The sequence below is a fragment of the Antechinus flavipes genome, chromosome 2 (assembly GCF_016432865.1).
Source record: "Antechinus flavipes isolate AdamAnt ecotype Samford, QLD, Australia chromosome 2, AdamAnt_v2, whole genome shotgun sequence".
Lineage (NCBI taxonomy): Eukaryota > Metazoa > Chordata > Mammalia > Dasyuromorphia > Dasyuridae > Antechinus > Antechinus flavipes.
In genome coordinates this window covers 235131092-235147436 of record NC_067399.1, presented here as the reverse complement: position 1 = coordinate 235147436, position 16345 = coordinate 235131092, and the positions used below count along the sequence as shown (strand labels likewise).

The following is a 16345-nucleotide window of genomic DNA, read 5'->3' as shown; positions in this document are numbered from 1 at the left end:
TATCAGTACTTTGGCCTCATGAATAGCCATTGTATTGATGATGATTCTTATAGCTTCCAGTGTTTTTGCAGTGTTATTGTCAGTGTATAAATTGTGCTCCTTGTTTTCTTTATTTCCTTCTTTATCATTTTATAAAATTCCTCAGAATTGTTCACTTTTACAATATTGATGTTAGAATTTTAATTGTTAAATTAAATTTTGTTTTTTGCTCATTTCACTCTGCATTAGTTCATATACCACAACTTATTCAAACTTTTCAGTGAAGAACACAAAACTGCTTGACTTTTTAAAAAATGTCTTTTATCTTTTTACATAATATTCATTTTTAAATTCCCATCTCTACTATATAGTAAGGTGCCCTTTGTAACAAAGAATAAAAAAGAGTAGTAAAAAGCAGATGAGTGAAACTAACCAACATCTTACTTATACTAACTATTGCAGTATATTTAGTATTTTGTGCCAGTAGTCTACCATCTCTTTGATAAATAGAGGGAAATAGATTTTCTCAGCTCTTTTGAGGGCAAGTGTGGTCATTATAATAGTACACTATTCAGTTTAGGTTTGTTCATTCATTCCTTTTACATTGTTGGAATCATTGTGGCTTCTCCTTTCCTCCTCCCCTCCCTCCTCTCCCCCCCCCCCCCCATTTTCTTATAATCTTCAGTTCATAAAGTCTTCTCATACTTCTCTGAATTCTTCATATTTGTGGTTTCCTAGAGTACAATAATTTTCCATTATGATAATGTACTTTCTGTAGGCATTCCCTAAAAGGACCTACTTTGTTTCATATTCTTTGCCCCCAGGAAAAAGATGTTATAAATGATATTTTCAGTATATAGGACCTTTCTTTCTGTTTTTAAAACTTTTCTTTAAAAAGTTTTTATTGATATCTTTTTGTTTTTTTCATCACAACAATTTTTAGGTTTATCCCTCTGTCATTCTGCTCTCAGAAAGCTAAGTAAAATATTTAAAAGAGGGAGGAAACCATCTCCTTCCCCCCACCCCACTCTGCAAATTAGCCAACACTTCAGAAAAAAGGCTATTATTGCAATCCAGTGTTCCATGCTCACAATCCCCTACCTGGTTGTTTTGTACTTCTGTTTTTTGTTTTGTTTTTTGTTTTTTGTTTTTTTTTTTACATTATCATAGTCATTATATATATTATTTTCCTAGTGTTTTCTCTCTCTCTCTCTCTCTCTCTCTCTCTCTCTCTCTCTTTTTAAATTTTTCCTAGTTCAGCTTTGCATCATAAGATCATAAATTTAGATCTAAAAAGAAACCATAATGATTTCTTTTCTGGTCTGTCCATTTTACCGATGAATAAACAGGACTGATGGGTTATGACTTCTTTAGAATCACACAGGCAGGAAGTGGCAATGCCACAAATCAAATCTAGGTCATGTGATTTCAGTTCCATACTTAATTCCTACCAGTTTTTATAAATATCCACATACTTCTCTGTAGGTACTATGTTGGGCATTTCTTTTTTTCTTTTTTCTTTTCTTTCTTTCTTTCTTTCTTCCTTCTTTTTTTTTGGCTGAGGCACTTGGGGTTAAGTGACTTGCCCAAAGTCATACAGCTAGGAAGTGTTAAGTATCTGAGACCAGATTTGAACCTGAGCTCAGGACTGGTGCTTCATCCATGTGCCACCTAGCTGCCCCCATATTAGGCATTTTTTACAAGATCTATTCCATTATTTTCATTTGTCACAACTTGTTTAGCCATTCCTTCATCAACAAGACGAGTTGATTTACTGAATTTTGGAATTGGAGGAAACTTCTGAGATAATGTAGCCCAATCTCTGTCAGAAGTCTGAATCCTCTTTAATATTTGTAGGTTTAAAAAAATTCAGAAGAATAATTGAACCAGCCTTGCTGTGCCTCTGCTTTGTGAACTGTAAAATGCATTGATAGTGGGTGTGAGAATTGCTAAGGCCTAGTCTAGCTCTAAATCTTTAATCCTATGGTTTTGAACAATCCACAAACATTCATTAAGCAACTCCTGCATACCAGGCACTGGAATTACAAAAACAAAGATAAAACCCGTCCCCACTTTTAAGGACATTCCATTCTGTCAGGGAAACATGCATACACACATGCATATATACACACATAGATAGACATGTATATATTATGTAAATAAATAAATAAAAAGTGATGAGTAGAGATATTAGCAAAGACACTGGGTAGGAGATAGTGCTTGATGTAAGCTTTGTGAGAAATGATGGAGTCTTTAGAGCAGAGATGAGGAAGAAGGATATACCAGGAATAAGGAATGACTGGTGAAAGGCACGAGCCAAAAGATGAAGAATTTGCATGTGGAGCATCAACAAGAATGTGAAAAAGGAGGCAATATTTAATATGCAGGTTTCAGTTTTAATATTTAAAACTGCTCTAAGACTTTTAAGTCATTTTGTATACTAAAGCCTGGAAGAGTAGGTTATGAAAAGTTTTAAATGACAGTGATTTGTATTTTATTTAAAAAATAACAAGGCCTTTGGAGTTCATTGAGTTTAGAAATGACAAGTCAATTGTGTGCTTATGGGTAATCACTTTGGTGCATGTGCATACGTTAGATTGGAGCAGTCAACTAGTGGTTGTCTAGTCTCTACTTAAGCCCTTGAATGACAGGGAATTTAGATCCTGTTTTTTGATTTCTCTGATTAATAACAGGTTCTTTCTTAAATTGAGCTAAAATTGTTTTCTTATACTTTCTACCCATTTGTTCTGCCCTCCAGAACTAAGCAAATATTAAATAAGGACCACCTCATTATATACTTTGAGTGTTTTTAGCTCAGTAGTTTGCCCTTCCCATCTCTCCTCCATCCCACCTTCACAAAAGTAAAACAAAATAAAAAACAACCTTCTCCCATATGAATATCACCTGGAGTTTCCTTCTAGTAACAATAGTGTGTACTTTCCACTTCTGATTTCTCAACTCTTCATAACTACTGATTCAACTCCTTGAACTTCTTCCTTCTGACTTCGCCTTTCTTTTGAGTCTTCTCTTTCAGAAGTCATCAATGATTTTTTTAAATAGCTTTTTATTTACAAATATATGTATAGGTAATTTTTCAACATTGACAGTTGCAAATCCTTTTGTTCCAACTTTTTCCCTCCTTTTCCCCACCCCTTCCCCCAGATGGCAGGTTGACCAATACATGTTAAATATGTTAAAGTATAAGTTAAATACAATATATGTCCAAATAGTTATTTTGCTGTATAAAAAGAGTTGGGCTTTGAAATAGTGTACAATTAGCCTGTGAAGGAAATCAAAAATGCAAGAGGACAAAAATAGAGGGATTGGGAATTCTATGTAGTGCTTCATAATCATCTCCCAGAGTTCTTTCCCTGGGTGTAGCTGGTTCAGTTCATTACTGCTCTGTTGGCTGATTTGGTTCATCTCATTGCTGAAGAGGGCCACATCCATCATAATGGATCATCATATAGTATTGTTGTTGAAGTATATAATGATCTCCTGGCCCTGCTCATTTCACTCAGCATCAGTTCATGTAAGTATCTCCAGCCCTTTCTGAAATCATCCTGCTGGTCATTCTTACAGAACAGTAATATTCCATAATATTCATATACCATAATTTATCCATCCATTCTCCAATTGATAGGCATCCACTCAGTTTCCAGTTTCTGGTCACTACAAAGAGCTCTGCCACAAACATTCTTGCACATACAGATCCCTTTCCCTTTTTAAAAATCTCTTTGAGATATAAGCCCAGTAGTAACACTGCTGGGTCAAAGGGTATGCACAGTGTCATCAATGATTTTAAAAAATCTTTTTGATAATGTCTTTTATATTATCTTTATTGCCTATTTTATTGCTTCCTTTTCTCAACAACGGTTAAGAAAGATGATGTTTTAAATGTTCAGCAAAATGAACCATGTCATGGTAGTGTTCTATGTCCATGTCCTCCTACCTCTGCAAAGAAGGTAATGAGATATACATTATCTTAACTTTCTTTCAAGTCCAATCTTGGTCATTAGAATTATATAGCATTCATCTTAAATATTTTTGTTATTGTTTCTTCAATCAATGACTAAATTACTAACTCTCATGTTCTTTTCTTAGTCTTCATTCTCTTTGGTCATTCTAAAATAGTCAATTTTTTTTTTTAGTGTCTCTTCCATATGATTTCTCTCTTTTTCAGTGGCTTCTATGTCATTGTTTCACTGGTTTTTCTCTTACATATATGACTATTTTTCTCAGTCTCTTCTCTTTCGTTATTGTCCTTCTCTTGTACCTTAAGCATGGGTGCTTCCAAAGACTTTAACATTTGGTGTCTTCCTCTGGTGATCTCATCTGCTCTCATGGATTCAATGATCACCTCTGCAGAAATCACCTCTAATTTATTTATTTCTGATTCCTTAACAGAGATAGCCTTTAATCTTATATATTTCTAATGTCTACTCTGAGGAGAACCACCTTAGGCAGCTAGATGCCATATAATGTGCTTGATTGTCTCATTTTTAAAACAAGGTTGATGATAATAGCACCTACTCCATGGAGTTATTTTGAGACTCACCTGAGATATGGTAAAACTTTAAAGCACTGTATACATGTTGGCTATTATCCCCATTTGCTTATGAGACATCTCCATTTAGATAGTTGGCCAACACCTTATCTAATTCATCACTTTCTTCTCTTTGCAAACAACCAGACATTTCACCCCCCTTGCTCTGTTGTTCTGTGTTTCTGTCATGGTACCACCCTCCTTCCAAGTCACGTAGGGTCAAAAGTCCTTAAGGTGTCTTCAACTTTTCCTTCTCCCTCACTTAGTTTGTTGCCAGTTCTTGTCAATTATGCCTCCCAAACATCTCTTGCCCCAGTTCCTTCTTTTCCATTTGCAAAATCACCTTAGTTCAGGCCTTCTGTGCTGGATAATGTTAACAGTAATTTCTAATTTGTCTCACTGACTCAAGTCTCTCTCCTATTATTATTCCTCTACATATCTGTCAAAGTGTATTCTAAAAATACAGTTCTGATCATGTCAGCCGAGAGATTTCTAATTTGTGCTTACCAGCCCAATAATATAATTCATCTATACAAAAAATGTATTTTATAAAATCTAAAATCTTGAGTGTGATATTGATAAGATGTTCTTTATATGTCTTCTACCATTATGTTTTTCCTACTTTAATTTCTTAAAAATCATTTTTACATTATAATAACATTTCATATTTTTTATGACTTTATTTTATGGTACCTTATTAAATACTTACCTCATTGTGCCCTTGTGAACTAGGCACAATAAGTATTATGTTTTTGCTACAAATAAAGAATTCGAGACACAGAGAAGATAATGTCAAAGCTAAAATTTGAACTCGGGGCGCTGATATTCTGATCTAAATGTTCCTCCTAGGAAAAGACACTGCCTTTTGGTGAAAAGCAGTGAATAGGCATTCAAGGTATCCTTTGATTAAGGTTTCCCTTGATCATGGTTATCTGTTTTAAGGTAATAATGCTCAATTTGTAAAAATTAAATTCTTAATTCATGTTTTCATAGCAGTGATATTTATAAACATCCTTTTTAGAAAAAAAGTTTAAATTTTAAAACAACTTAGAAAGTAAATTCAGTTTCAATTAAGTAAAATACAGTTCTGAAATTATTCCTACCAATAATGTGACATCCAATTTCCCCAATATCATTTCCTTTTTAGCTACAGACAAGCCCAGAATATGGTCAAGGAATGAATCCTATTAGCCGACTTGCCCAGATCCAGCAGGCCAAAAAAGATAAGGAGCCTGAATATATGCTTCTCACTGAGAGAGGCCTTCCACGCCGCAGGGAATTTGTGATGCAGGTAGGAGAAGGGAAGGGTTGGGTTTGGCTATACAACATACCAGTTTTATTACATTGAAAAAGTTGTTAATGAAAAGGTAGATTTCTTTATTCTTTTTCCTGGTGTCTTTCTTCTATCAGACTGTCTTTAACATATAGATAACAACTTGGATTTGTATCTTGTCCCTGATTTGTTGCTATTCTACAAGGCCCTTAAAAAACAAATACCAATGTATCTGTCTATAATTGGTTTCCTCGGGGTATATTGCTTCCCTGCAAGTCTAGTCCTGTTCCTGAAATTGAGGGTAGTATATAGGAGGGTTTTACTGGACTTAGTGAAATCTTTCATGTGAGCAGCCTAATGTTAACTTACATTTGGAGATCACTCTTTGGGATAAAACATTCTTTGAAATGTTTGCTTAATTGGGGGACAGGAAGAGGGAGAAAAATTGGAATACAAGGTTTTGCAAGGGTTAATGTTGAAAAATTATCCATGCATATGTTTTGAAAATTAAAAAGCTTTAATAAAAAAGTAATAAAAATATCTTCTTATTTTTGAAACATCTTACTGTAATGTTTTGTTATTTTCTTGAAAGTACCAATGTCAGGATACCCCTTGAAATTCGTTATGTGGCTTTTTTTTTTTTTTTAATAACTTTTTATTGATAGAACTCATGCCAGGGTAATTTTTTACAGCATTATCCCTTGCATTCACTTCTGTTCCGATTTTTTCCCTCCCTCCCTCCACCCCCTCCCCCAGATGGCAAGCAGTCCTTTACATGTTGAAAAGTTACAGTATATCCTAGATACGATATATGTGTGCAGAACCGAACAGTTTTCTTGTTGCACAGGGAGAATTGAATTCAGAAGGTATAAATAATCCGGGAAGAAAAACAAAAATGCAAGCAGTTTATATTCATTTCCCAGTGTTCTTATGTGGCTTATTTTGTTGACAGTTCTAAAAAGACTTTACTATTTGCCCACTAGAGCCTTTTGATCATACATGATTTCAGATTAGATAAAACTGTTGTATCATTTTTTACATGCCCACAGCAATATGTCATTTGGACTATTTTTATACCTAGGCGTTTGGTAGACTCTAAATCCTCCTGTTTTTATCCCTGGAACAACTTAGAAGTAGGGCTAATAGGAAACTCTGAGATGAAATAAATCTTTCTTAAAAAGTCAAAAGTTGAGTAGAGAACAATGTGCAAGTTAGAACAAGAAGGATCTTAAGAGTTTTTCAAACTAATTATTGTATTCTCTATTTGGTGTGGTCTAGAGTTTGTGACTTTACAGAGAACAGCTTGGATAAAACTATTAATAACCTTGTTACCATTTTTGCACTTTGATTATGTTGCTTGACTTCATGTAGGTCAAAGTTGGTGGTCACACTGCTGAAGGAATGGGCACAAATAAGAAGGTGGCAAAGCGCAATGCAGCAGAAAATATGTTAGAAATCCTAGGTTTTAAAGTCCCCCAAGCCCAGCCCCCCAAGCCAGCGCTAAAGACGGAAGAAAAGGTAACCATCTGAATGTTGATTTCTTTTTCTGTCATCCATAGACCAACATAATCTTTCTCTCTAAGGAGACTTGTCATTGGGGGGCCAACATTAAACATTGGGGGGGCCAGCATTAAATAAGGTCCTTGAGAAAGTCTTTTTTTTTTTTTTTAAAGGAAACATGGTCTAGTGGTTGCTTCAACACTTAAGATATTTTTTAAGTATCTACAAACTGACTGTGCAGAATTGTTTATGAATTCTTATTCTTGCTTAGTATCTTAAAGATGCCAAGCAGTTGTTTAAAAAAGATTCCTTGAGGATCTCTACTTATAAAATGGGGGATAATTGTTGTTGGAATTTGTGTTTGATTTAGACCTTTCTTAGCAGGGAGAGGCAGAACAGCAAAGAGGACAAAGAACTGGCTTCAGAGCCAGAAAAACTTGGATTCAAGACTTACCTCTCACACATTCTGGCTTTGTGACTCTACTTAAGTCACCTAAAAGGTTCTAGGAAATTCCTTAAGACTAAATTGCAGAGAAAGTTGTGTCCCACATTGATAAAGGGAGGTTTTGTCATCTAGGAGTTCCCTCTATCAGTAAAGTCATAGATTCAGTACCTATTCCTAACCAAGTAAAATGTGCTTAGGAGACTGGTTAACTTGAGGCTAAGTGAATGAGCTAGACTTGATTTTCCAGAACATTTACAGTGTGATGTTAAATTTGGAAAAGAAGGCACAACTTCCAGTAGTTTTGATGTGGAACTCCCCCCTCCCCTCCCCCCCTCCCAACCCTAATGCAGGTTGCTTGGTGCTCAGAAAGTCAGGTAAAAATAAAGTCATGCTGGAAATTTTCACTTGTTCACTGAAATGGGCAAGCAGCACTTTCTAGTGAAAACCTTTAATGATTTTCAAAATTTTTGAATGATTTTGTCAGGATAATCCTGACAATACTATGATTGTTTGGTTTATTTGTCCTTTGCACACCTCTGAGAACAGTCCTCACCGATTGCTTCACAATATTAGAGGCTCTGAATTGCCTTATTGTAATATACCCTGTCTAAATGTTGGGCTTTGCAGAATTTCTTGCCAAAACTTGTAGAGATTGATTTGTCATTAATTACCAAGAAGGTAAGAGTCCTTACTTTTGACTGAATTTAAATCTGCATCATTGACAGTTCAGTCAGAGAGCATAAACTGTCAGATTTGGAAGAACACTTCCCTTTCTAGATGAGGAGTTGAGGCCCAGTAAGGAAAATGACCTGAACAATCATATAGATAATTATTGATAGCTGAAACTTGAAGCTTGATATGTAGCGTCTCCCTTGATGTTTCCACTGCACTACACTGCCTTTATTCCGTGTGAAACAGTATCTTACTTTCATCTCATTTGAGATGGTGAGAATATTCTTTGATTTATAAATTAAAGATCATCCTAAAATTTTCCTTTGTGTTAGTGTGATTTTACATTACTTGATCATCTTTTGGCTCCTTTGGGTTGTCTATTTCTCACTGATCTTTCTTTGAATACCATTGTTTAGCATTTCAGGGTTAAGAGAAAACCACTTTCTCTATAATTCTGATGTCTGAGGACACATTTTAAAAAAATCTGAGCAACATTATCTTAAGGGGTGTGTGGTTTTACATTCTGTGGGAGAGTGAGATACCTTCTAATGGGTTTTACTGCGTATTGTAGTAGTGACCCAATCCTGCAAGTTCTTGGTGATGACAGAGCTCTCTAATTTAGAACTGCAAATATAAATCCAATAGACACTGTTAATCTTTGACATGTAAATACCAAAAACTAATTTGTCCTCTGTGCACTGAAATTCTTTAGAGAAATGCTATTGGTTTTTGTTTCTGACTTTGTTTTTTTAAGACCCCAGTAAAGAAACCAGGTGATGGAAGAAAAGTTACCTTTTTTGAACCCAACTCTGGTGATGAAAATGTGACCAGTAAGTGTGAACTCATTGGAATTTTGAAATGGATTTGCCTGATTGTGTGAATGTTGTATTTTGTGGAGGGGGAAAAGGAAAAAGAAATATCACTTAGTATTGCTTTATATTTTATACCAAGATTCTCACCGCTTTGTGCCTGCCTTTGTCACTGGAACCTTTTCCTTCATTGATTATACTAAGCATCAGTTTCAGTGGTCTCCTTTAATTCTTTTTTGTCTTATACCCATATTCTCTTACGTGCTTTACCATATGGAACAATTTGATTTCATGATTTCTGGGTTGCCTTCTTTCCTTTCACCCTTTTCCCCTTGAACTAGGAACATGAAGACCTGAGGTCTAATCCTGACTTTCTCATTAACTGGCCTGGGACCTTGGGCAGGTCATTTCCCTTTTCAGTTATCATTTTCCATAAAATGAAGTGATTAGAGGAATGATTCTATTCTCCCGCTATGCTGTTACAAGTTCTGTGTTCTATGGTCTCATCCAACTCTGGTGTGTATAATATATCCTAGTTGATTTCAAAGATGACTGCTACGTGCTTTTTCAGGGATTTCTCAAGTGTATTCCCAACATCCCTTTGTTTCTGTTACATCTTAGATTTTTATTATATGTGTTGTCATATATATTTTATTCCATATAGTTTTGTGTGTGCATGTTGCCACTTTGCCTCTTGTTTCTTTATGCCTCTTGTGCATTTAGGTTGGATGGATATTTTGAACTTATGTACATGTTTTCTTAGGTAATAAGGAAGATGAATTTAGGATGCCTTATCTCAGTCATCAGCAACTTCCAGCAGGAATTCTTCCCATGGTGCCTGAAGTGGCACAGGCGGTAGGAGTCAATCAAGGACATCATACCAAAGAGTTTACCAGGGTAGCTCCAAATCCCGCCAAGGCAACAGTCACAGCCATGATTGCTAGAGAGCTATTGTATGGGGGGACCTCCCCCACAGCGGAGACCATTTTAAAGAATAACATCTCCTCAGGCCATGTCCCCCATGGGCCACTCACCAGACCCTCTGAGCAGCTGGATTACCTTTCCAGTGTCCAGGGAATCCAGGTAATTATTTTTTATCTTTTCATATTTTCCCAGCTTCTTGGGAAAATACTATGTATCATGTGCCACAACAATTAATTATAAATAATTCTTTCTTTAGGCAAAAAAATGAACTAAGTTCTACTTTGGCCTAAACTTTTTTTTTAATAATAGCTTTTTGTTTTCAAAATACATGCAAGAAAGTTTTTAACATTCACTTTTGCAAAACTTTGTGTTTAAATTTTCTCCCACTCTCTTCCTCTAGACAGCAAGTAATCCAATATATGCTAAAACATGTGCAGTTTTTCTATACATATTTCCACATGCTGCACAAGAAAAGTTGGATCAAAAAAAGGAAAAAAAATGAGCATTCAAACAACAATAAAAATGGTTAAAATACTATGTTGTGATCCACATTCAGTCTCCATTGTCCTCTCTTTGGGTACACATGGCTCTCTCTATCACAAGTCTATTGGAATTGGCCTGAATCATCTCATTGTTGAAAAGCTTGACCTAGACTTATGAATTTTTGCTCAGGTTTTAGAAGATATACTTTCCATCATGAGTCTTAGAAACAACTGGAAAATGTTACATCACTTGGTTGCTGAAAAAGAATCTCAATAAGTAGACAAGCCCTCTGGAGACTTTATAGGCCTTTTACCAACCTTTGAAAGGAGCAGTTTTGATGAAATTGACATTCTTTTTATGTGACATTTTATTTTGTTTACAGAGATGGAGAAATTGTGAGAGATTAGGGTCCTTGAGAGGAATTTGTAGGCCTAGGATTGATCCCAGCAACTGCAAAAGTAGTCTATGGGGAACGATTTGGTATTAATGAGGGTTTATCAGAGCGTGTGTGATGATGGATAAAAATATTTGTCTCCAGGCCTTGACTCCTCTTTCCTGACCCAATAAGGCCTAATGACCACTGTGGAAGATGTAGGCATAGAAATACAGGTGTGATCTCTGGCCCAAAGTACTTGTCTCATTTTTCTTAACATCTTGTGTTGAGGTCTAATCCTGCCTTTCTCATTAACTGGCCTGGGACCATGGGCAGGTCACTTCCCTTTTCAATTATAATTTTCCATAAAATGAAGTGATTAGAGGAATGATTCTATTCCCCCGCTTTGCTGTTACAAGATACAAGTTGAGAATCGCCCAGGCAATTTTTTACTTGTCCTTAGGAATGACACTCATTTTTTTTTTTTTCTGTTGTTGTTGGCCTTCTTAGGTGGAATACAAAGACTTTCCCAAAAACAACAAGAATGAATTTGTCTCTCTTATAAATTGCTCCTCTCAGCCACCTCTGATCAGCCATGGAATTGGAAAGGATGTGGAATCCTGCCATGATATGGTATGTTAAAAATGTTGAAGTGGCTTTGCCTCTTTTCAGGATGGTTCTTTTGATTGAAAATTAAATATAGGGCAATGAAGTAAAAAAGCCCAAGTGCTATTCCACTTATTTCAGCTGGTAATTGACCTCATATTTATTTTGAAAACCCATTTTCTATAATTCCATTCCATTGGAAATTCCTCATATATGCAGAACATTATGCCCAAGAACACTGTAATTACATTCTTGAGCTGGTTGTTCAAGTTTCTCATTCTGTTTGTGGTGCAGAAGTAATTCACTTTTGACCTGGCTGAAATGCAGACAGAGAAGAGTTATTTCTCTTGCAACAAGCCTCACACTGGAATGAAAACTATTTTTTGCTATTTCCTTTCTGTCTCTTCTTTTCTTTCTGCACACTTTTATCTTTGACTTGGGAATCCATTGTCTTGAGTTATAGTGGTCCTGGACCAGTATTTAGCCCTTTGTTAGCCCTTGGGAACCTCTTTTCCTCTTGCCAGAATGAAATTCATCACTTCACATCAGTGGCACCAGTCAGAATCCCTGGGGATGTTGGCAAAATCGCTCTGGCGCTTACATGTGTCTAAAGAGTCTGAGGTGTCAAAACAAGATAGTTAACCTGTGCTTTCCTTACTGGGAGTGTCCCTCCTTCCAGACTTTAGTAGACAGCTGTCATGAGTGGTCATATCTGCAAAGAAAAGACAACCCCATCCCTGGGGTTGAACTGCTTTGACTTTAGGACTGCTCAGGCCTTGGGCCCATCTTGGAGTGCCCCCGGTCACTCCTGGCCACCATGAGGATCATTAGAAGCAGCAGTATCAAATGGGGAAATGCTGAGGGATAAAGGTTCTTCCTCAGACTCGTAAAGAGTTGCTGCTCTACTGAGCCCTACCATTCCCGCTCCCCACGTTGGATTTGTCACCCTGTGGTTATGAGAACTGTCCTCTCTCTTCCTCCCAGGCTGCCCTGAACATTTTAAAGTTGCTGTCTGAGTTGGACCAACAAAGTACAGAGATGCCAAGAACAGGAAATGGACCAATGTCTGTGTGAGTGAGTTGTTACTATGGGAAATTAAACTTGGATGCCCTCCCCGACTCCTGCAGGCCTTGGGCTTTCTCCGATCGTCTGCTGGGGGGATCCTTTTTCCATCTAAAGTAGCAAGGGCCCCTGTCTGCTTCCACCTCAAGCCTGGACTTCCTGCTGGGCTTCAGGCATGTGTGGTGTTGGTGGTTTGTTGGTCATTTCATAACTGTGAGACCTCATGACTTCTTTTGTGTTTTTTTTCTTTAAAGGTGTGGGAGGTGCTGAACCTTTTCTGGCCACAAACCACTTTAAAAATTCAACATATATACTGAAACTGCTTTGCAATTTTGGAATTTCTGATGCCTCCAATGGTGGAGAGATGTGGTGAATGATGAAATGAAGAAGGCAATAGTGATGAGAATGGAGACAAACAGGAGGAGGCTGTGATTGTGAACTCATGGTTTCTTCTGGTGGGGCCAGACAGGAGGTGGCAGTGGGGGAGCTCCGACAAGAGCTAAAATCATGCACAAGCTACTGCTTGGATATGTTCATGGGGAAGGAGGGTCAAGTGAAGGGAGAGCAATTCTCTGGTCTCCTGCATTGAGTCCTCCTGTCTCAACTAGGAAGTAATTGTTCATCATCCTGGAGTCACATGGTCTTCTTCAGTGCTTTGTCTTGTGTTTTTATAGATGTGTGAAACCAGAAAAGGAAAGCAATCCCCTTCTCAAACTGACTAACTCAAACCTTTAGGGACAGACACTGGACAGCAGTGCCTGACAGGCATTAGACTTGACCCAAGTCTGAAAGCACCAGAGAAAATCAAATGCTTCCTATTCAGTGTAACCTGTTATAGAGTGAGTGCTGCAGCCCTTCCATCTTCCTTGTAGTTACTGAAACCATAACCATTGCTTTATCCTAAGACAGTGATACATTTTTAGTTTGCTTTTTTGTTTTGATTGAAATAACACTATATGTTTTTTTTCATTTGAAAGTTTCTCAATTGTATCTAGTTATATAGCACAGTTTAGAAACTTGTCTGAGACTGACGTTCTCTGTAAACTAACCTGCAAAGATCATATCCATGTATGTGGCTATACATTTTGTTTTTATCGGAATAGCCTAGTACCATTCCGATGATGCCAATTGTGTGCCATCCAGTTTAATGTTCCAGATATATATAGAGATATAGACATATTTATATATGTGTATATCTCTCTCTGTCTCTCTATATATAATCTTGATGAAGTTGCCCAATGGTTGTGTAAATTGGACATTTTTAGGAATTTTAAGCTTCACATGATCATTTGGTTCATTTACTATTTCCTTTTTTTTTTTTGTTAAAACAGAATTTAAAATAAATGAATTTTGATCTTTCTTTTTAAAAATTATTAAAAAAAATAAATGTGTGTATATATAGCTCTCTGTGGCACACAGCTTTCACAACACTACAGGATATGATCTCAGTATAGTACATATAAAAACTGCAGATTGATTTTCCTTGAGTGCTTTATACTGTTGAATTACATCTCCATGTAGGGCTGAAAAAAATTAGCGATGTTTATATATAAAACTGTGTTGCTTTTCATGTTGTGTTATTGTGCACAGAAATGTGTGCAGTAAGTTTTTGCATATGGTCCAGGTAAAAAAGCACGGTCGCCTTGCAAGTTAAGTACTGCTTCAGTTCATTGTTCACGCTGGAAATTTTTTCTCCCCATGGAATGTAAGTAAAACTGAGTGTTTGTCAATAAATGGTCATACTAAATTTTTTTGGTTAATTTATTCTTGTATATTATTGTTGCTGGATTGCCTCCCCCTTCCTTTCCCTCCTTAGGGGAATGGAGGGAAGAATTTGTAATGCTAATGTGATTCAGTCTGGCCAGTAATCAGAAGGTCTGAAATAACTTTATATAAAAACCATTGATCAATAAAATTGCAACTAATGAATCCTGGTAATTTCGAGCAGTGACTAAAGAAACGGAATACAAAAACTTGTTTCTGGATCACAAACCTCATAGGTCTTTGGACTCTGATGTTAATGGATGTGCAGTTGTAAGTAGGGCAGCACAATCTTGGGACTATTTTCTCCCTAGGCTCTTCTGAAAGTTCTATTAGTTCTCTTCCCTTGAAGCCAGACTGACACTGGCAAACTTACTTTCCCTTCCATGCATCCTTCTGTGGTTTGGGAGGCCTCAGGTGTATCACAGAGGAACAGACCAGATTCTCGGGGGAGGACAACAAGCTGTCTGTGCCTTACTGGCACCAAAGTAGGGCAGCCCCATTCATATCTCCCCCTTTATTGAATTTGTCCTGGACGGTTGCTGTTTCTTATCTGTGAATATGATTTGGAAACATTATTGAAGATTTGCAGTTTCACAATCAAATGTGGGTTATTTTAATTTGAAAGAACAAATTGAGCCACTGAGGGAGCTATGATAAGTGCCATGTTTTCTATCCTAAGTCACAATCTTACTTTCAGAGGTACAGAACTACATTAGAAGCTTGATGTCTGGAGAATTCATTTCATCACTGATGCCATAAAGTGTAAATTTACATTTGTATGCGTCAATTATGAAGTAGGTAAAAGGTAGCTCATCATTTGATTCTTGTTCAAGATGTTGGATGTGTTTTAAACACGAAGTAAGAAGGGTCTTGTTAATACTTTTCACTTACAAAGGATTAAAAGTGAATAAATATTAACCCAATAACTTGGTTTACATCCTCTACTGACAGATCGTTGATAAAACATGAGTTCAGTAATTATGTGGCAGAGTCTCTTACCTGTCTCAGGTAAGCACTTGCCCACCTCAAGGAAATGATGGACCATTTAAAATATCTGCATTGTAGTGCAGATATGAAACTCCAAGTCATTCTGTGCTCACAGATCCTTAGTGCGAACACATGTTGATGTCCACAGACTTTGACAGAATGTCAGTACTCTTGCTTCATTCAACCAGAATTCTCCCAGCTCTTTTTACATCTATCATTAGATGATGCCTTGGGTAAGCCAATGAGCAACTTTTCTCTATTTTTCTTGGCTATTTAAACACTTATTTTAGTACTTAATTGCAGAAACCATTGCAATGTACTAAATGTTTTTGAAACTGTATTAAATTGATTTTGAGCATTATATGCAAAGTATATGGTTGAAAGATTTTAATTAAAAAAATTTTTTTTGACACAACCAGAATTTTGTAAAACATTTAGCATGGCATTTTTCCAAGCTGAAACAGATTTTTACAACTGACTTTTAATTCTGGCTGATTGCTGTGATATAGAAAGGTCAAGTTTCAAGGAGGGGTAGAAAGCATGTTTTGTGTATTTTATTTAACACATAAAAATAGCTCACATTAATTTAGTATTTTTGTTTACAAAGTGCAATCATCACCAAATGTGGGTAGTGCAGGTATTATTCCCATTTTGCAGATGAGACTGGAAGCTCAATGCAGGGAATTAACTTGTCCAAGATCACACAATAAAACATAGCTAGGATTTGAACCCAAATCTCCTGATCCCCATTCCAGTTTTTTTTTTTTTTTTCACTGCTCTCTTTTTTTTTTTTAAATTGGGGATGGGAGATGGAGTTATATCTCTAGCTTTTTGTCTTTAATTTTTATTGAATGTGTGGGTGTATGTGTATGTATATACATACATACATATATAAATTTATTTTTCCCTACACAATTTGGTT

The 16345-nt window shown here is 36.4% G+C and overlaps 1 protein-coding gene across 16 annotated transcripts in view; it reads left to right on the top strand.

The window, feature by feature from the left end:
* The window catches only part of STAU1 (staufen double-stranded RNA binding protein 1), a 61384-nt gene extending 46965 nt beyond the window's left edge, over positions 1 to 14419 (top strand). For all 16 annotated transcript variants that reach the window (XM_051976535.1, XM_051976538.1, XM_051976539.1 and 13 more), the window contains 7 exons: positions 5673 to 5816; positions 7170 to 7316; positions 9170 to 9245; positions 9988 to 10307; positions 11515 to 11637; positions 12595 to 12680; positions 12927 to 14419. In XM_051976535.1, the coding sequence (XP_051832495.1) occupies positions 5673 to 5816; positions 7170 to 7316; positions 9170 to 9245; positions 9988 to 10307; positions 11515 to 11637; positions 12595 to 12680; positions 12927 to 12942 (912 nt within the window). In that variant the 3' untranslated portion in view covers positions 12943 to 14419. The remainder of the gene's footprint in view (positions 1 to 5672; positions 5817 to 7169; positions 7317 to 9169; positions 9246 to 9987; positions 10308 to 11514; positions 11638 to 12594; positions 12681 to 12926) is intronic.
* Positions 14420 to 16345: the final 1926 nt, after the last annotated feature.